Below are 21,255 nucleotides of genomic sequence, written 5' to 3' on the forward strand. Positions count from 1 at the left end.
CACAGGGACACGTACCGTAGCCAACGGTACGCCCCGTGGCCCAGGGGTACATCAAGGACCTTGTACCTTACTAAGAACGAACACACGGGACGCAATCTGCATATTAAAACCAACGTGCCACAGTTTGGAGGTGATTAGACTGGGGAATTTCTAGCACATCTCGGCAGGTATTGAAGATTGCAGTCCACATTCTTGCTGACCTGCGACCGTTTAATTCTGAGCCAGGTGGCTGCTACTGAAGATTATGCGTCAATAACATTTTCTAGAATGGAAATCGATATTTATGGTGAGCTTTGACCTCACGATACTAGCGGATACGAGGAGACTTGATCACGACCTACGAAATTCTTCAGGGTGGTGTGGATAGCTTGGACCTGGGCAGAGAATTATGGTACTTTATAACAATGGGTACCTCCTGGTATTAATAGGTAAGTTGCATCATAGCAGATATGGTATATCATGTAACTTATACCCATCTCCACGCCACACGAGTGAAAATCCAAGAAACGGGACCGGGAGCTGAAGCTCGAACATCATAACATACAGAGAAGTGAGCGCAGCTTCAAGAGTACACATAAGTGACTACACTCACACGCATATTTTGTACTTTGCGCAAATGAGCGCTGAGGCTACTTGGCGCCGCAGATTAGCGATAGTCTTTGAGTCTTGGCGATGATGGTGAGTGAGGCAGACGTTACTGTGGACCCGTCACAGCTCTCAGCAACATCCTCTATCCTTACTCAACTTTACAACTTAAAAGTTATGTCAACAACTCACTCATGTACTCTTTCTCTCTCCCTATGATTATATATATATATATATATATATATATATATATATATATATATATATATATATATATATATATATATATATATATATATATATATATGTATATATATATATATATATATATATATATATATATAAACTATTTTAAATAAGTTGAGACAATTTACCAGTGGAAGAAACCCCACAATGCGGTAAATAATGACTAGGAAACATACGGACATTAAACTGAGATCATCAATTTAACATAATGGGAGGTTTGTGGCCCTCGCTTCCTCCTAATCCTAATCCTTCTGCCACTCCTCCTAATCCCACTAATACTGCTCCTAATCCTTCTGCCACTGCTCCTAATCCTTCTGCCACTGCTCCTAATCCCCCAATACTGCTCTTAATCCTACAGATAATGCCCTTAATCCTACTGATCCTGCACTTAATCCTATTGATGCTACTTTTTATCCAAGTGACACCGCGGAAGAAAACGGACTTGCGGTTGAACATATTTAATTATCTTCTTCCTTGAGGTTATCTTGAGATGATTTCGGGGCTTAGCGTCACCGCGGCCCGGTCCTCGACCAGGCCTGCTTTTTGTTACACCCCCCCAGGAAGCAGCCCGAAGCACCTGTCTAACTCCCAGGTACCTATTTACTGCTAGGTGAACAGGGGGCATCAGGGTGAAAGAAACTCTGCTCATTTGTTTCCGCCTCCACCGGGGATCGAACCCGGAACCTCAGGCCTACGAATCCCCAGCACTATCCACTCAGTAAAAAAGAAAATTGATTGGAAAACGCCTTTGAGCGGAAAAGTGGCAAGTATGCACTGAAGAACGAGAGAGAAGAACAGGCCTCTGAACAGAACAACGGACAAGTGAACAGAAGAACGTACGTACGAACGACCAGCAAAACGATATCGAAGACTACCATTTAACCACCGTAGGCCCGTATTTAGTAGGCCTACTGTGTTCCAAAGCCTATCTATCCTCTCATTTGAATACCCTAGGCCGCCGACACCCGGTAGGCCTAGAAAGTGACGCTTTTTGAACGGAAGGACAGATGTATAAACATTAGGACAGATGTGTGAACATTTCGCAGCTTGTTTCAGATCCTGCAGTCTCGGAGAGCCTGCAGGATCCAAGTAAGTTAGGTACAACTTCTGGTTTCAACTCTTTTGACCATGTCGTAGCTCTGTCGATTAAGGCAGTGTCTGTGATGATCTCGGACGTAGGTTCGAATCCTCGTCACGGCCCTTGTGGATTTGTTCATTGATGCATCACGCTATTGTGATTTCTGTGTGTATTAGAAATGCTTTGTGAACATTAGGCCAGAAGTTATTGAACATTTGAACGGCCGTGTGAACATTTGAACGGCCGTGTGAACATTTGGACGGTCGTGTGAACATTTGGACGGCCGTGTGAACATTTGGACGGCCGTGTGAACATTTGGACGGCCGTGTGAACATTTGGACGGTCGTGTGAACATTTGGACGGCCGTGTGAACACTTGGACGGCCGTGTGAACATTTGGACGGTCGTGTGAACATTTGGACGGCCGTGTGAACATTTGGACGGTCGTGTGAACATTTGGACGGCCGTGTGAACATTTGGACGGTCGTGTGAACATTAGGACGGTCGTGTGAACATTAGGACGGTCGTGTGAACATTTGGACGGTCGTGTGAACATTTGGACGGTCGTGTGAACATTTGGACGGTCGTGTGAACATTAGGACGGTCGTGTGAACATTTGGACGGTCGTGTGAACATTTGGACGGCCGTGTGAACATTTGGACGGTCGTGTGAACATTAGGACGGTCGTGTGAACATTTGGACGGTCGTGTGAACATTTGGACGGTCGTGTGAACATTTGGACGGTCGTGTGAACATTAGGACGGTCGTGTGAACATTTGGACGGTCGTGTGAACATTTGGACGGCCGTGTGAACATTTGGACGGTCGTGTGAACATTTGAACGGTCGTGTGAACATTTGAACGGCCGTGTGAACATTTGGACTGCCGTGTAAACATTTGAACGGTCGTGTGAACATTTGAACGGCCGTGTGAACATTTGAACGGCCGTGTGAACATTTGGACGGTCGTGTGAACATTTGGACGGCCGTGTGAACATTAGGACGGTCGTGTGAACATTTGGACGGCCGTGTGAACATTTGGACGGTCGTGTGAACAATTGAACGGTCGTGTGAACATTTGGACGGTCGTGTGAACATTTGGACGGCCGTGTGAACATTTGGACGGTCGTGTGAACATTAGGACGGTCGTGTGAACATTTGGACGGTCGTGTGAACATTTGAACGGTCGTGTGAACATTTGAACGGCCGTGTGAACATTTGAACGGTCATGTGAACAATTGAACGGTCGTGTGAACAATTGAACAGTCGTGTGAACATTTGAACAGTCGTGTGAACATTATTATATACTAACATATATACATTATTCACTCACACATATATTACACGCTTACGTTAATATATTACCCCTCTAATGCATGTATATCAAGCGCCTGCGTATATTATACATATACAAACGCCAAGTCGATACATATACAGTAATATAATTAATACAGATACACATATATAATGAACACACATACAAACAGGCGGATAACAAACAGTTTGGCAACAGAGAAACAGAAATAACATACTCCTTGGTGCCACAGGGATCCCCTTGCCTCTCTCGATAACACAATGAGACCTACGAATGGTGAGATTTACAAGATAATCGCCTCTTCTCTCTCTCTCTCCCTTCCCCTCCCTCTCTTTCTCTCCCGTTTCCCTCTCTTTCCCTCCCTCCTTCTCCCTCTCACTAGGTGTGGATGTTGTTGTTGTTATAGATTCAGCTACTCTGAACAAGTTCCAAGTAGCACGGGCTATGGTGAGCCCGTACTAGGTGTGGAGAGGAGCGGAGACGCGACGCAGTGGCTGCCTCCGTCCGCGCCATCACTGAGTAGCGGGAGCTACGGGAAGCTGTGTTTGCTTAATCTGTGGAGCGAATTTTTATCTGGGGCGGCGGACTGCTGCGGGGGATGGACGGAGGGATGGAAGGGTGAGGAGGATGAGCAGCCTATCCTCTCGAATCATGCACATCGTATCTTGATGTATAGAGCCCTAACGGCCGAAATATAGCGTGTTATCCATCACAGCGGCTCGTAAAAATAGGTGAGATTCGAGTCATTTAGGACATCATTTCTGTGACGTTGTGACAACTGGAGAGGCAACGTGGATTTCCGTGGGCCGCTACTCGTCATAGCACGCCGTCTCTGGTACGATGAGCACCTGTGTTTACCTGAGTCAGCTGATCTAACAGCACCTGTGTTTACCTGAGTCAGCTGATCTAACAGCACCTATGTTTACCTGAGTCAGCTGATCTAACAGCACCTGTGTTTACCTGAGTCAGCTGATCTAACAGCACCTGTGTTTACCTGAGTCAGCTGATCTAACAGCACCTGTGTTTACCTGAGTCAGCTGATCTAACAGCACCTGTGTTTACCTGAGTCAGCTGATCTAACAGCACCTGTGTTTACCTGAGTCAGCTGATCTAACAGCACCTGTGTTTACCTGAGTCAGCTGATCTAACAGCACCTATGTTTACCTGAGTCAGCTGATCTAACAGCACCTGTGTTTACCTGAGTCAGCTGATCTAACAGCACCTGTGTTTACCTGAGTCAGCTGATCTAACCGCACCTGTGTTTACCTGAGTCAGCTGATATAACAGCACCTCTGTTTACCTGAGTCAGCTGATCTAACAGCACCTGTGTTTATCTGAGTCAGCTGATCTAACAGCACCTGTGTTTACCTGAGTCAGCTGATCTAACCATCAACAGCTGACAATAAAGGTCAGAACCAGGTGGTTTAAATCGTTCCTGGAGTGAGACGAGTCACTCCAGGCTATATAATTATCATTACCATTTCGTATACAGCTTCCATCAGCTGACCCGAGACTCGTTCCATCAGCTGACCCGAGACTCGTTCCATCAGCTGACCCGAGACTCGTTCCATCAGCTGACCCGAGACTCGTTCCATCAGCTGACCCGAGACTCGTTCCATCAGCTGACCCGAGACTCGTTCCATCAGCTGACCCGAGACTCGTTCCATCAGCTGACCAGAGACTTGTGCGTGTGTAATGGCCATTAATACATCAGAGCAGCCCCGGGCCTCCAGTTGGTGTGGGAGCTTCCTGGATAAACATATTTTATGCCTTTCCAATATGCCCTGACATCACCTGACTTTCCAATATACCCTGAGATCATCGGGCTTTCCAAATATGCCGTGATATCACCTGACTTCCCAATATGCCGTGACATCACCTGACTTTCTAATATGCCGTGATATCATCGGACTTTCTAATATGCCGTGACATCACCTGACTTTCCAATATGCCGTGATATCATCGGACTTTCTAATATACCCTGAGATCTTCGGACTTTCCAATATGCCGTGACATCACCTGACTTTCCAATATACCCTGACATCACCTGACTTTCCAATATACCGTGACATCACCTGACCAGGCATATTACCAAGGGCGGACATACCGCCTCTCCAACGCAACAGACGCAACAGGTACAGCCAAAGTACCTGGTCGTAGGTCGAAGTAAAGTACCTGGTCGTAACCACCTGGTCGTACCCTTCCTAGTGGTCGTAACTACCCGTCATCTCACGGACACTGCCAACTAGACAATCACCAGGTGATTGGATTACCCCCCCCCCCCAAACCTCTCAGGTACACATCTTTAAGCACTAGGTGAGGCCAGGTCTAATGTTTAGAAAGTCCGGCCGTGCATCGTACCAAGGTACACTATATGTAGTGTCGAAGGAGGTGTAGCGAAGCAAGGGATAGTGTCGAACTGGACGTTTGGCATGGTTCTTCTGGGTGGTGGTGGGGGGGGGATAGGGGGATTAAGGATAGGAAGGAGGCCCGCGGCAGACAGGCCAGCAAGGAATGACAATGAGGGCTTGAGGATAGGCGACTGCCAGGTGGATAGGTGGTACGGATAGCGGCCGCAACGTGATGCCTGACCTCCAGCAGCATGGCCCCTTTTACTAGGGTGCACACACACACACACACACACACACACACACACACACACACACACACACACACACACACACACACACGCACACGCACACGCACACACACGCACACGCACACGCACACACACACACACACAAGGGGCTATGCTATACGGGCCTGGTAGCCTGGTGGATAGCGCGCAGGACTCGTAATTCTGTGGCGCGGGTTCGATTCCCGCACCAGGCAGAAACAAATGGGCAAAGTTTCTTTCACCCCTGAATGCCCCTGTTACTTAGCAGTAAATAGGTACCTGGGAGTTAGTCAACTGTCACGGGCTGCTTCCTGGGGTGTGTGTGTGTATGGTGGGGTGTGGGAAAAAAAAGTAGTTAGTAAACAGTTGATTGACAGTTAAGAGGCGGGCCGAAAGAGCAAAGCTCAACCCCCGCAAACACAACTAGGTGAATACACACACACACACACACACATAGTGTGATGTGTGTGTGTGTGTGTGTGTGTGTTCAGCAATAAAGTTAGACAGAAGATGAGGTCTTTATCAGGAGAAAACGCTGAGCCAGTATGACACTATATCACTTAGAAGGGACAGGAGGACTGGATAGGAGAACGAAGTGGAGGAATAGTGCCCAACCACTTTGACCGTCGGGGGGATCGAGTACCGGCGCTGCAAGAAACAAGACCGTAGCTCTACCGACCACTCAAAGTTAGCACTCAACCACTTGGGCTGGACGGTAGAGCGACGGTCTCGTTTCATGCAGGTCGGTGTTCAATCCCCGACCGTCCAAGTGGTTGGGCACTATCCCCCCAATGGATAGTAGGGACGTTGGGGGGAGGGGCACCGTCCCATCCCTAACCCTTATTCTGACCCCTTCCAAGTGCTCTAACCCTTATTCTGACCCCTTCCAAGTGCTCTAACCCTTATTCTGACCCCTTCCAAGTGCTCTAACCCTTATTCTGACCCCTTCCAAGTGCTCTAACCCTTATTCTGACCCCTTCCAAGTGCTATATAGTCTAAAGGCTTGGCGCTTTCCCCCTTGATAGTTCCCTTCCCTTGTAGTTACAACTTCCGCAAACGTTTGAGGTCATATAAACAACCTTAATATATATAAACAATACATGTAAACAACCCTTAATATTGTTTTCTAATGATAATGCTTTAATATTTTTTTTTTTTTAGAAATCTCAATTTTGGTATCGAAATTTTTCCTGTCAATGAGGATTTTTCTTTCGAATATAAGAAAGAGATAACGTTCATGAAGATTCGAAAGAGATAACGTTCATGAAGATTCGAAAGAGATAACGTTCATGAAGATTCGCGTCGCCCCCTAGCAAACACGTTTTAAGAACATAAGAACATAAGAACAAAGGTAACTGAAGAAGGCATATTAGCCTATACGAGGCAGCTCCTATTTATAACCTCCCAATCCCACTCATATACATGTCCCAACCACATGTTTAATACATAGCAGAGGTACCCAGTGACCAGATATGGGTTGGATATATGGCCGTGCCGAGGGGCTCCTAGCGACACCCAGCACGGTCCCCTAGCCAGCCCTAACAGAGTATTACTTATTAAAAGAAGGCCCCCAAGCCGGGAAGATTATATCAAATCTCCTAATCAAATGCCATAACTCAAGGGATTCGCGATTCTTTTATCACCTAGAACATCGTGCTGGACAGTTGGTCGTCTCTGCTTCTCTGTGGAGATCCTCTCCCTTCACCCGTGTGTGTGTGTGGTTCAATGGAACATCCCTTTCGCCAGCATCCCTCTAATCCCCATTTAACCCCTAGCCCCCCTTAAGGTGGCCTCCCGCCCCCATTTCCCAATCCGCAACATTCCCAGTCTCCCTATTAGTGTGGGGAAAGTGAGAATCTTTTTTTTTCACTGCCAATACGTATTTGGTGATTGAAGAATGAGGCTCTGACGCATAGTTCATCCAATCCAGCTGAGTATAACACAGGATGTGGTGATGGGTGTGGAGGTGGTGATGGGTGTGGAGGTGGTGGATGAGTGTGGAGGTGGTGGATGAGTGTGGAGGTGGTGGATGGGTGTGGAGGTGGTGGATGGGTGTGTCGGCCCGGTACCATGGTATTACACCCCCCACACACACACGCGCGCGCCCGACATATATTAAGAACAGAAATACACAGTTTTCAATCCCCCGAAGCGGAGTTTAATGAGCGTCCCGACGGCCTTATAACTGCACGGAGACCAAGCCGAGGGGATGCTCCTCTACCTGAACACTAATCAGCCAAGTTATCCAACACTGATGACTATCATACGGACTACTTCTACGGGGAGAACTGGGCAGAGCAGATCTGTGTCCACAACACCTGCCTTGCCTTACCCGGGGGGGATTGGGGGAGGGAGGGGTTCTGGGGAGGGGGGTGGTGCTGGGGGTTATCATAGAGAGGAGAGGGAGGGAGAGGTAGGGAGGGGGAAGACACCTCTGTTATCGTGTTAGATCCCTTCATATGCACAGAGTTCAAGAGTTCACAAACTGGTAAAAAATTTAAGATCAACATTTCCTTCATTTAGGCAGAGAGAGAGAGAGAGAGAGAGAGAGAGAGAGAGAGAGAGAGAGAGAGAGAGAGAGAGAGAGAGAGAGAGAGAGAGAGAGAGAGAGAGAGAGAGAGGAGAATGACCTCTGCTACAGCAGGAGAGGACGTGAGTGGTGAGAATGTTAGAGTTGTGTTGGACGCCTTACCTGAGGCCTGGCTCACTTTCTCCTCCCGTCTCCCACCAGCTAAGATATACCCATACTCCAGCGCTTAACTCTCCACACAATACCTTGGCTTCACAACTCGCTCGGGGGAGAGAGAATCCAGTTTCTGACATCCCCCGTCCAGCACGGCTCGTAGACATCACTCTGGCTATCGTAGGAGACTACAATCATCACTTTACTTCACCTAGTAAACGAGTGCGTGAATTCCAACCCCGGGTTCATCTACTCTTGAACCCCTAGACTAAATAGCCCGCCATACAGCACCCAAGAGTTGCCAATGTGGGGAGACATATGACACGCCAAGGTTCACATTACCAAATTGTCCGTGGGTAAGTAGGTGCCAGGGAGCCGCATGGGGTGCTAGAGTGCCAAAGGGGATGGCAGCAGTGTGGTGGTGTAGTGTGGAGAGCTGCCTGCAGAGGCTGGCTGCCATCCCTGCACCTGCCTCTCCACACTGCGTTTTCACTTCGCATTCTGTTCGGTGCGGCAGGAGTAGGGTGCGCATGCGCTGCCCCCTGCACTGTCCCATCCCCTCCCCTCTCCCTCTCTGTCACACCGTCACACGTGTACAGGGTGGGAGAGAGACGGAAAAGGGAGGGAAGGGTGGGAGGCAGGGCCAGAGGTGTATAGTGTGCTCACGAACACTAACCTCCACACTCACATACACACACACACATACACATCACTGCACATCATCGTTTGCAAAACGGCTCCTTATCTCACAGTTGATACAGATAATACACACACATATATATAACTTCTCAGTACATATAATCATTTCATCACATGAGCTACACAAGGGAGATTAAAAAGGGAGATTTACTTGACACGATTCGCGCGCGAGGGAAGAGCAGAGAGATACTCGCGGAGACGGGCGGTCGCGCGGGAGAACGATCAACTCGCGGCGGACAGTTACGGAGGCGACGACGGGGGAGCTGTGTGCGGATACCGGGTCCACACTGCACCCCGCGTCCACCCTGGCGGTTCAACCACTACTGAGCCGCTTTGGCATCTCTCTCTCTCTCTCTCTCTCTCCCGCCCTGCCTGCATCCCTGCCCCTCTCCCTCCCTCTCCCCCCACACACACCGCCCAATTGTCCGCCCACACACCCCCGCCCACACCGCCCACACCTATACTGTGTTGACCTGTGCGCTTCAACCCCGCCCACACTTACAAAACTGCCCACACATTCCACAATTTACAAAACTACCCAAACCGCAACTACTGTTTATTATTTTATTATTATTATTATTATTTTCTACCACAGACGTGGCCAGACATTTACAATGCTAACCAGAATATATATACATTTTCTTCTGTCCTCCATGGACAGGGTGAGAGATGTGTTAAACATATAGTTCAGGGGTTTATTGAACTATCAACCACAGAAGGTGATTCGGTGCTTTTAAAATGCTAAGCTAATCTACATACGTAAATACATAGATACACAGATTTACGTATGCCCTACATAAAGTGTACGATGTGTCTTTTACATAGTGTCATTAATGTGCATTTACAAAGGTGAAATGAAATTCTGATCAGCTTCCATATATACTTTATGCACATACATATACATACACACACACATATATACGTACATATACATATATACATACATATATACATATATACACACGCATACATTTGTCCCTTTTACTCTGACAGGGTGAGATAGCTGATAGAGAAACTAGTGTGCAATTAAGCACTTAATCACCTTCGGTGATTAAGTGCTTAATCACGGAAGTGATTGAAGTGTGAATCACGGAAGTGATTGAAGTGTGAATCACGGAAGTGATTGAAGTGTGAATCACCGAAGGTGATTAAGGGGCTTTTTACAAGCTCAGGTTATATAATTACATCACATACATACATTGCGGATTGCCACGTTAACAAGGCAGTGTAAATCACCACATATTGTAACAAGGCAGTGTAAATCACCACATATTGTAACAAGGCAGTGTAAATCACCACATATTGTAACAAGGCAATGTAAATCACTACGTCCTGTAACAAAGAAGTGAAAATCACCACATACTGTAACAAGGCAAAGTAAATCACCACATACTGTACAAAGGAAGTGTAAATCACCACATACAGTAACAAGGAAGTGTAAATCACCACATAATGTAACAATGCAGTGTAAATCACCACATACTGTAAAAAGGAAGTGTAAATCACCACATACTGTAACAAGGAAGTGTAAATCACCACATACCTTAACAAGACAGTGTAAATCACTACATTCTGTAACAAGGCAATGTAAATCACCACATCTTGTAACAAAACAGTGTAAATCACCACACACTGTAACAAGGCAGTGTAAATCACCACATACTGTAACAAGGCCGTGTAAATCACCACATACTGTAACAAGGCAGTGTAAATCACCACATACCTTAACAAGACAGTGTAAATCACCACACACTGTAACAAGACAGTGTAAATCACCACATACCTTAACAAGGCAGTGTAAATCACCACATATTGTATCAAGGCAGTGTAAATCACCACATACTGTAACAAGGCAGTGTAAATCACCACATACTGTAACAAGGCAGTGTAAATCACCACATACTGTAACAAAACAGTGTAAATCATCACATACTGTAACAAAGCAGCGTAAATCACCACATACTGTAACAAAACAGTGTAAATCACCACATACTGTAACAAAGCAGCGTAAATCACCACATACTGTAACAAAGCAGCGTAAATCACCACATACTGTAACAAAGCAGCGTAAATCACCACATACTGTAACAAAGCAGCGTAAATCACCACATACTGTAACAAAGCAGCGTAAATCACCACATACTGTAACAAAACAGTGTAAATCATCACATACTGTAACGAGGCAGTGTAAATCACCATAACCCTTCATCATAAAACTCATCACCAAGCGACAGAAGCATTATTCTCTCATCATAAGATATAATGCTCTACCCAATGAAGGACCTTCTCATGCCTTAATACCAACCCGTCTTCTCAACTAGTACGTCGTATTCCGTACGTTGTGGTCCCCTGACAGACACAACGTACACAGTACTATGAAAAAGCCGCGGCTCCGTTTTCTATCAATCAGTAAGTTAGGTTAGGTGAGGGTTGCTTGGATTCGTACGCTTGTGGTTAGGTTAAGATACTGTATTATGTACGTTGTGGCAAATCAGAGAGAGTGAGAGAGAGAGAGAGAGAGAGAGACAGAGAGAGAGAGAGAGAGAGAGAGAGAGAGAGAGAGAGAGAGAGAGAGAGAGAGAGAGAGAGAGAGAGAGAGAGAGAGAGAGAGAGAGGCAGAGAGAGAGAGGCAGAGAGAGAGAGGGAGAGAGAGAGACAGAGAGAGAGAGAGAGACAGAGAGAGACAGAGAGAGAGAGAGAGAGAGAGAGAGAGAGAGAGAGAGAGAGAGAGAGAGAGAGAGAGAGAGAGAGAGAGAGAGAGAGAGAGAGAGAGAGGCAGAGAGAGAGAGAGAGAGAGAGAGAGAGAGAGAGAGAGAGAGAGAGAGAGAGAGAGAGAGAGAGAGAGAGAGAGAGAGAGAGAGAGAGAGAGGCAGAGAGAGAGAGAGAGAGAGAGATATATAAGACACTTGTACAAATCGACCCTCACACAAGTGCCAATCTGAAACATGTATCATCACACACCTGCGAAACCTCTGCATCTTTCTCGAACCACGACGGCTTTGTTTACAATTATCAAACCGGTTATGAGCTCTCAATCACTACCAGGTTCTTTATAACAATAATAACCTCGGGTTGTGAAGTTTTTGGAGCTCGTAATATCTGTTTGATAAGCGAAAACACAACTGTTGTTATTGAGAAAAGATGTACGGGTTTCGTCAGTGGGGGTTGGGTAAATTGACACCCTCTGAAGAATGGGATCTAAATGGCCCTATTTGCTCCTTATTTTCAATCTTCTCTTAATGAATGAATTGGTCAGTTTAATGCACTCATGCTAACAGCACTGCGACCACTCAGCACCAGTAACAGCCCAGTATCGGGCTTCAGCAGCTGACGCAACCTGCTCAGCAGGTGACGCAACCTGCTCAGCAGCTGACGCAACCTGCTCAGCAGCTGACGCAACCTGCTCAGCAGCTGACGCAACCTGCTCAGCAGCTGACGCAACCTGCTCAGCAGCTGACGCAACCTGCTTAGCAGCTGACGCAACCTGCTCAGCAGCTGACGCAACCTGCTCAGCACCTGACGCAACCTGCTCAGCAGCTGACGCAACCAGCTCAGCAGCTGACGCAACCTGCTCAGCAGCAAAGGTCTGTTGAAGTCTGACACCCTTGCGTACCTCAGCAACAGGAAAGTGCTTGGAGACCAGGCTCCGTGTCGGCCCAGGAGCTTCTGCCACTTAAAACTATCGTAATCTATCGGTTTAATCGTTGCTGATAAGAAAATAAATACCAGTATGGCTTCCTGTGGTAAGAGACTGTTCCTCTCGACTGTCTTGTGTGCCATCTTGGCCGGTCTCAAAGGCTTAAAAGAATAAAAGATCAAATGAAAAAGGAGAAGAATAACTTAAGTCCAACCTTCCCCCCATCTTACCTATCGAGTTCGATGCGTAAGTTATATATCAGGAAAGAAGACAAAGCCCTTTTACGACTATATAACACCTGGAAGGGATCTGTGGATAGCGACTTGGGATAGGAGAGAGAAAAGGAAAGTCCAACCGCTCATGGACGGTCGGGGATTGAACGCTGACTTGCAAGAAGCCAGACCGTCGCTCTAACGGGAGTCGGAACATCGTCCAACGCCAGTATATGTGTTCATAAAAAGATCTACAGACTCCTAGCGTGTGTAAAGAGGTAGCGGGGGTGTGAGGGGATCCACAATGGCCTGATACCATCGCCTCCTAATGGATGGCGGACTTAAGACCATTATCATCCCGTACCTCGGGACTCCAGACGGGCACACAGCTCTGGATGCTGCCACACGTAGACGAGATGACCGCAGATGCAGCATCCCATCCGTCGGTGGGATGCTGGCGTGATATCCGACGCTATCGTACAGTCGCGCGGGAATCTTGAGGTTATCTTGAGATGATTTTGGTTTTTTTTTTAGTGTCCCCGCGGCCCGGTCCTCGACCAGGCCTCCACCCCCAGGAAGCAGCCCGTGACAGCTGACTAACACCCAGGTACCTATTACTAACACCCAGGTACCTATTTGGGAAGCGGGAATTTGGTTCTTGGCTCACATCAGACACCACAAAATCGAGACGTATAATCTTTTTATGATAGGCAGCCATACTGGTAATTATATTACTTGTCGGCAGCGATTAAAACGATAGATTATAGCGAGTTTTAAGTGGCAGAAGCTCAGGCCAACGCCAAGTGAGATTACTAATCAGGAAGCACTTAACAGATACTCGCATACAAAGTCAAACAGCAACAAATCATTGAGCCTAAGCATTTGCGTCTGCTGCTGCATGTTAATGGGCTGCTGCTGCTACTGCTGCTGCTGCTGCTGCTGCTGCTGCTCCTGCTGACAAGAGTTGTGGTGGAATAATGATGCTAATGGAAGTGTGGTGGTGGTGGTGGGAGAGTGTGGTTGTAGTGTGGTGGTGGCGGTAGTTGATACGGACTTCATATCAAGTTCAAGCTGTACCCAAGTACTTGTATTGGTCGGTACAGCGACGGTTTCGCTTATTGCATGTCGGGGTTCGATGCCCGATGCTCCAAGTGGTTGGGTACCATTCCTTCCCACCTTCGCATCCCAGATCCTTACCTTCATATCCCTTCCAAGTGCTAAGTAGTCATACCTCCCTTGCGCTTTCTCCTCATAATTACCTTTTAGGTTGATAGTTACTGTTACAGTAACAAACGTAACAGATAGTTACGTTTGCCTTTCCACTGGAGACTTTCGGCGAAGTGGAGATGGGGGGAGGGGACCCGCTGCATGGGTAACAGCTTCTCCCCCCGTGTCAACCTACCCCTGGCTTTGCGCCCTGGAGAGGCCACTCCAGACCGATAACCAGAGCGCAACTTCATTGTCTCCTGAGACTAATGGATGCCTCCTACTACTACTTCTACTATTTCTACTATTATTTCTACTTCTACTACTACTGTTTATATTATATAGGAACATGAGGATATATAATATCTGGACGGGCGCACTGTGTATCACATATCCCGTAGTTCTGACCAAACTAATAGCTGATGACAGCACATTTTAATGCACAGTTAATGGTGGTGGTTAGCAGACGTCCGGCTTAACTGCGGGGGTAACAGGCAGTTAGTGATGGGGCAATTACTTCACAGTGTGAAGGCGCAGATAAAGCCAGGTTACTCCGAGAGACGCGAGTGAGGAGAGTGTGAGGGGCCAGCGACTGACTCTCTCCCTCAGCCTCCTACAGGTAGATCTGCGCTTCTCGCCCTCTCACTCCCTCTCTCCTTGATGGAAGATGATGCTGTTGCCCTCTCACTCCCTCTCTCCTTGATGGAAGATGCTGCTGTTGGCCTCTCACTCCCTCTCTCCTTGATGGAAGATGCTGCTGTTGCCCTCTCACTCCCTCTCTCCTTGATGGAAGATGATGCTGTTGGCCTCTCACTCCCTCTCTCCTTGATGGAAGATGATGCTGCTGGCCTCTCACTCCCTCTCCTTGATGGAAGATGCTGCTGTTGCCCTCTCACTCCCTCTCTCCTTGATGGAAGATGATGCTGTTGGCCTCTCACTCCCTCTCTCCTTGATGGAAGATGCTGCTGCTGGCCTCTCACTCCCTCTCTCCCTGATGGAAGATGATGCTGCTGGCCTCTCACTCCCTCTCTCCTTGATGGAAGATGATGCTGCTGGCCTCTCACTCCCTCTCTGATGGAAGATCAGATGCGGCCATGCTGCTGGCCGCATCAAAGGTTCTTAAATGTAAAATCATGTAAATCGTTCAGTGGTTTATACTAATGTAGAAATCATCTAAATAACTCAGTACTTGAATAACACGACTTTGACTTATAAGATGACGTATTTACAGCCTCGGAAGACTTATCTCGCACACACTTCATCACGGAGCAGTTTAGGTATTCACCAAAGTTGCTGTTTCAACGCCATCTCTGAAATGATAATTTAGATGAATAGCTAAACGACACCTTAACAATATGACAAATACCCCGTGACAATTACCAAGTATTCGCCTGAGAAATAATTCGATAATCTGAGCAACCTGTCGACGACAAATTACCTACAGATTATTAAATCGAATACCTTTGCATGAGGCGAAGCCGCCGGTTGAGTTCACTCAACCACAGTCTGGTAATTAAGATCCCGTGTGAGCTGTGAGTGCACAGAATGCTCAAGTAGGGAACATTTACAGAGTGTAACAAAAAAAAAAGTACGTGGGTGAGCGAGGGGTTACTTACAGAGATCAGTGGTTATATACACTTGAGTTACGACTTTATGAAGAAGTTGAGTGCAAAGGTAACTCAAGTCTGAATTAGTGTAACTTTGTGGTGGCCCCCAAGGCAGTCTTCAGACACAACAAACAAAGACCTTCAACAGCTCTGTATATAGACTCGAGAGAGCGCCTGAGATCAACTTCAGAAGCGTTACTAAACTTAATGTTCCTCTTCCTCCTTCTGTAAGGTGGGGTTACATGCAAATGCTCGACCTCAAGAAGGCTACAAGTATCTCTCGGCCCCTTACACTACCACAACTACTACCACTACCACAACTACCACAACTACACTACTACTACTACTACCACCACAGCACAACGTACTTGTGGTGGTACAGATTACGAATAAGTTTGCGATTCTAAATCTGATCTTAATGCCATAATACGCTGATTTATATCAGATTTCTATGTTTTGGTTCAAAAGTCAAAATTTTCCTTATTACTTTCATTATGCTTTCTGAATTAACAGAATTTCATCTTAGGGAAAAGGGGGCGCTCGAAGGTAAATTAATTCCTTGCTTAAGAACAGCGTCGGTGATTAATAAAGAGACAAAGAGATAAGAAGAGAAGGAGGAGAAAGAGGAGAAGGGAAGCAGTAAGAGGAGAGAGAGGAGTGGCTGTAATGGTGGTGAGAGCATTTTAGGTTTATGGTAATAGACGAGTTTAATGTTACCATGGCGGAAAGGCTTCTATACGAGTCTTGTTAGCGATAGTTTGTGTGATATAGTTACCAACGACGCAATTCTTCTGGGGAGTAGTGTTCCCAGCCAGAGATGACTCCTGTGGCAGTGTTATTGACTACAAATCAAAATACAGGTGTGAATCAGGAGCAGGTAGCAACAGGTGCCTCAGATGTGAGTCAGGAGTTACGTAGCAATACTCACAGGTAACCTTTCCCCATCCCCCCCTTCAGGTCCTTATATTCAGGTGTTCCCAGGTCCTGTATAGACCTCATAAAGCGACCACCACGTACAGTAACCCAGCTACCATGGTAGTGGAAAATATTATTACCTGATCTACCTTCTTCACTTGCATCATATTTTGTTCTATCTCATCCTCATCCTTCTTCCTCCCCCCCCCCCTCCCCCCCCTTCTCATCCTCCTTCTCCTGCTCTCTCTCAGCCTTGAGCTTCCCCTAACACATACACGGACATGCTGATCTACACAAGCTCATGCCAAAGGGATTTGCACATGCAAATCCAGGCCGACTTAAAGCGAGCTGGGGCATCACGGGGCATACATATATAGTGAGCAGGGCATAGATTAGCCAGGCGTACCCAGTGTACAAATAGCAGCGCTCTGGCGAGAGCGTTTGGGCATGTTCTTCCTCCACCCCCCCCTCCCTTGCTACCATGTTCTTTCGGAGAACACTGATGGCGGGCCGCCAGGCAGCGGTGTGTGGTTCTTATGTTCTCTGATGAACGTGGAACAGGATGGAAGTAGGTCTAACAGAGAGCAACAGGATGGAAGTAGATCAAACAGAGAACAACAGGATGGAAGTAGGTCAAACAGAGAACAACAGGATGGAAGTAGGTCAAACAGAGAACAACAGGATGGAAGTAGGTCAAACAGAGAACAACAGGCTGGAAGTAGGTCAAACAGAGAACAACAGGATGGAAGTAGGTCAAACAGAGAACAACAGGATGGAAGTAGGTCAAACAGAGAACAACAGGCTGGAAGTAGGTCAAACAGAGAACAACAGGATGGAAGTAGGTCTAACAGAGAGCAACAGATGGAAATAGGTCAAACAGAGGAGAACAGGATGGAAGTAGGTCAAACAGAGAACAACAGGATGGAAGTAGATCAAACAGAGAACAACAGGCTGGAAGTAGGTCAAAGAGAGAACAACAGGATGGAAGTAGGTCAAACAGAGAACAACAGGATGGAAGTAGGTCAAACAGAGAACAACAGGATGGAAGTAGGTCTAACAGAGAGCAACAGATGGAAATAGGTCAAACAGAGGAGAACAGGATGGAAGTAGGTCAAACAGAGAACAACAGGATGGAAGTAGATCAAACAGAGAACAACAGGCTGGAAGTAGGTCAAAGAGAGAACAACAGGATGGAAGTAGGTCAAACAGAGAACAACAGGATGGAAGTAGGTCAAACAGAGAACAACAGGATGGAAGTAGGTCAAACAGAGAACAACAGGCTGGAAGTAGGTCAAACAGAGAACAACAGGATGGAAGTAGGTCAAACAGAGAACAACAGGATGGAAGTAGGTCAAACAGAGAACAACAGGCTGGAAGTAGGTCAAACAGAGAACAACAGGCTGGAAGTAGGTCAAACAGAGAACAACAGGATGGAAGTAGGTCAAACAGAGAACAACAGGATGGAAGTAGGTCAAACAGAGAACAACAGGCTGGAAGTAGGTCAAACAGAGAACAACAGGCTGGAAGTAGGTCAAACAGAGAACAACAGGAAAAACAGAACCATACAAATATGGCTAATGTAACATGACCGGACAATAATAACCAGAAGGGAAGTAGCACAACTATACAGAGAGAGAGAGAGAGAGAGAGAGAGAGAGAGAGAGAGAGAGAGAGAGAGAGAGAGAGAGACAGAGAGAGAGAGAGAGAGACAGAGACAGTCAGAGAGAGGAACAGATATCCCAACAAACTTCCAAGTTCATCTACCCCCTAAATAATCACCTATTCCACTTCACCCACAAACACAAATCTTACCGGAACAGTAATACAAAGATATATAATCGACTTGATATATAACCGACTTGATATATATAATCCACACAATCCACTTGAGAATGGTCCAAGACGGACCGAAACGTCGTCGTCGTCGTCCCTTCACTCCCTAGTATGTGGTTTGGTCACCATATTTCAGCCACGTTATTGTGACTCCTCGTCTGCACAAAGATATATATATATATTCCCACACAAAGTACTCCCACTACACACTCATTCGTAATAAACCTATACGAACGTTAAACCTTACTCACAATGACGAAATATTCCTTAGGTCGCTTGGACAATTAGAGAGAATACTCGTAGCCCTAGAATATATATATTTAAGATCCAGATATTCCAGTTTTGATATAATTATAGAGTTGAGACTAATCTTAATAATTTATTAAGTAGCTGGGGTGATTGCGGTCGGTAATCACAATGTTCTGATGGGTGAGTAATTGACTCGGTAAAGATGTTATTATCATACAGCTGTGAAGCAAGATCCAGGAGGCTTTCAGTCCTCATCTGGGGGAATGGTTCGATGCTGGGCATCTTGGGGACGGGTGGATGCTGGCATCTTGGGGACGGGTGGATGCTCCGGGAAGACGTTAGATACGATGCAGGTGAGGCTGGACGCATGGTTACAGGAATTCAACCCAATAAGTGCAAGATCATGAGGATGGAAGCTAGTGCACGGAGGAACAGAGGAACAACACACGGAGAAGCGGAGGAACTGATCATTGTCAAGGAGAGTCATCTATTTAATTCCTTATCATGTTGTGTTTATAGATCTGAGGCCAAATAGCATGTGTATATGGGTACAGCAAGATTTATGCCCCCTGTTCTGTGACTCCAAACCTCTTTGTCACACACACACCAGACTGTGTTATATTTCTCTGTCACACACACCAGACTGTGTCATACTTCTCTGTCACACACTAGACTGTGCCACACTTCTCTGTCACACACACACACACACACACACACACACACACACACACACACACACACACACACACACACACCAGACTGTGTCACACTTCCCTGTCACACACACACACACCAGTCTGTGCCACACTTCTCTGTCAACCAGCCACCTGAGGCGCTAAATCAAGAGCGCCTACAGCTTTATCAGCGCCCAAACAAAGCAAATACTTAATAGCTACGCCCCTCCAGAAGACCACAATCCCTCACAATACCTGTTTAATATAAGATGCAATACAAGATTCCCCAAACTTTTGTAAACTGAACCTTTTATGTAAACTGAACCTTTTTTGTAAACTGAACCTTTTATGTAAACTGAACCTTTTTTGTAAACTGAACCTTTTTTGTAAACTGAACCTTTTTTGTAAACTGAACCTTTTATGTAAACTGAACCTTTTATGTAAACTGAACCTTTTTTGTAAACTGAACCTTTTATGTAAACTGAACCTTTTATGTAAACTGAACCTTTTTTGTAAACTGAACTTTTTTGTAAACTGAACCTTTTTTGTAAACTGAACCTTTTTTGTAAACTGAACCTTTTTTGTAAACTGAACCTTTTTTGTAAACTGAACCTTTTATGTAAACTGAACCTTTTATGTAAACTGAACCTTTTTTGTAAACTGAACCTTTTATGTAAACTGAACCTTTTTTTGTAAACTGAACCTTTTTTGTAAACTGAACCTTTTTTGTAAACTGAACCTTTTTTGTAAACTGAACCTTTTTTGTAAACTGAACCTTTTTTGTAAACTGAACCTTTTTTGTAAACTGAACCTTTTATGTTTTTCCTTTTTTTTGTGTATATATTTGGTAGGAAGGCCGGCTTTATTATACGTCTGGCAGAGAGGCGCTTTATCCCTCTTCGCTGTAGCACAGAGCTGAGCCACGCTGCTTGTGATACAGACTTTCAATATTCAATTACCGAATATTATACACTTAAAGTTTTGTGTTTCCCGTCTTGAGACTACGATAGCAATTGCTTAGACTTCGAGACTTCGTCTTGAGACTTCGATGGCGATTGGGCTGACTTCGAGACTTCGTCTTGAGACTTCGATGGCGATTGGCCAGACTTCGAGACTTCGTCTTGAGCCTTCGATGGCGATTGGGCTGACTTCGAGACTTCATCTTGAGACTTCGATGGCGATTGGCCAGACTTCGAGACTTCGTCTTGAGACTTCGATGGCGATTGGCCAGACTTCGAGACTTCATCTTGAGACTTCGATGACGATTGGGCTGACTTCGAGACTTCATCTTGAGACTTCGATGACGATTGGCCAGACTTCGAGACTTCATCTTGAGCCTTCAATAACGAATAACCAGAAGAATAATACGAAACGATGTTATTTAATTACATCTCATTCTATGGACACAGCATGGCTGGACACAGGACACAGAACACATAGAAGATGACAGGAGAAAACACGGAGATACAAACATAAAAGATTTTTCTTGTATTTTATCTGAAAATCTTACGAAACAATGAATAAAATCGCAACTAAAACGGCTGTTTAAAAGCTGACACGACAACAAGGAAAGAGCCAAAAGCCACCACACTGTAACCTGGTTAAACAAATACAGTTTTATATCTAAGAGGCGCAGAGCTACTAAGGCAAGAGAGGAAATATCCGTAGGTAATGTTTGTTGACAGCCCAGAGAGACTGTCTC

At 46.0% G+C, this 21,255-nt stretch overlaps 4 protein-coding genes across 4 annotated transcripts; 2 read left to right on the forward strand and 2 right to left on the reverse strand.

The window, feature by feature from the left end:
• Positions 1-12,491: 12,491 nt before the first annotated feature.
• On the reverse strand, positions 12,492-13,509 carry LOC138359539 (methyl-accepting chemotaxis protein 2-like). Its single transcript, XM_069318880.1, has 2 exons — positions 13,434-13,509; positions 12,492-12,886 (listed from the first exon to the last, which is right to left on the reverse strand). The coding sequence occupies exons 1-2, from the start codon at positions 13,507-13,509 to the stop codon at positions 12,492-12,494; spliced, it is 471 nt and encodes a 156-aa protein (XP_069174981.1).
• Positions 13,510-17,343: 3,834 nt separating this feature from the next.
• Positions 17,344-17,877, forward strand: LOC138359541 (uncharacterized). The gene has a single exon (XM_069318881.1). The coding sequence runs from the start codon at positions 17,344-17,346 to the stop codon at positions 17,875-17,877; it is 534 nt and encodes a 177-aa protein (XP_069174982.1).
• A 20-nt stretch (positions 17,878-17,897) lies between these two features.
• On the forward strand, positions 17,898-18,380 carry LOC138359542 (GATA zinc finger domain-containing protein 4-like). The gene has a single exon (XM_069318882.1). It carries the CDS (start codon positions 17,898-17,900, stop codon positions 18,378-18,380), a length of 483 nt encoding a protein of 160 aa, XP_069174983.1.
• A 2,146-nt stretch (positions 18,381-20,526) lies between these two features.
• LOC138359543 (serine/arginine-rich splicing factor 4-like) lies at positions 20,527-20,883 on the reverse strand. Its single transcript, XM_069318883.1, has one exon. The coding sequence runs from the start codon at positions 20,881-20,883 to the stop codon at positions 20,527-20,529; it is 357 nt and encodes a 118-aa protein (XP_069174984.1).
• Between the last annotated feature and the right edge of the window lie 372 nt (positions 20,884-21,255).

This window comes from Procambarus clarkii, chromosome 91 (genome assembly GCF_040958095.1).
Source record: "Procambarus clarkii isolate CNS0578487 chromosome 91, FALCON_Pclarkii_2.0, whole genome shotgun sequence".
NCBI classification, from domain to species: Eukaryota; Metazoa; Arthropoda; class Malacostraca; order Decapoda; family Cambaridae; genus Procambarus; species Procambarus clarkii.

Bases quoted from the DNA above. Each gene is read 5' to 3' on its own strand.
- LOC138359539 (XM_069318880.1), bottom strand. From the start codon at position 13,509: ATGGGATGCTGCATCTGCGGTCATCTCGTCTACGTGTGGCAGCATCCA. The intron at 12,887-13,433 runs GTACGGGATGAT...TTTAAGTGGCAG, and splicing joins TGCCCGTCTGGAGTCCCGAG to AAGCTCCTGGGCCGACACGG.
- LOC138359541 (XM_069318881.1), top strand. From the start codon at position 17,344: ATGAACGTGGAACAGGATGGAAGTAGGTCTAACAGAGAGCAACAGGAT.
- LOC138359542 (XM_069318882.1), top strand. From the start codon at position 17,898: ATGGAAGTAGGTCAAACAGAGAACAACAGGATGGAAGTAGATCAAACA.
- LOC138359543 (XM_069318883.1), bottom strand. From the start codon at position 20,883: ATGAAGTCTCGAAGTCTGGCCAATCGTCATCGAAGTCTCAAGATGAAG.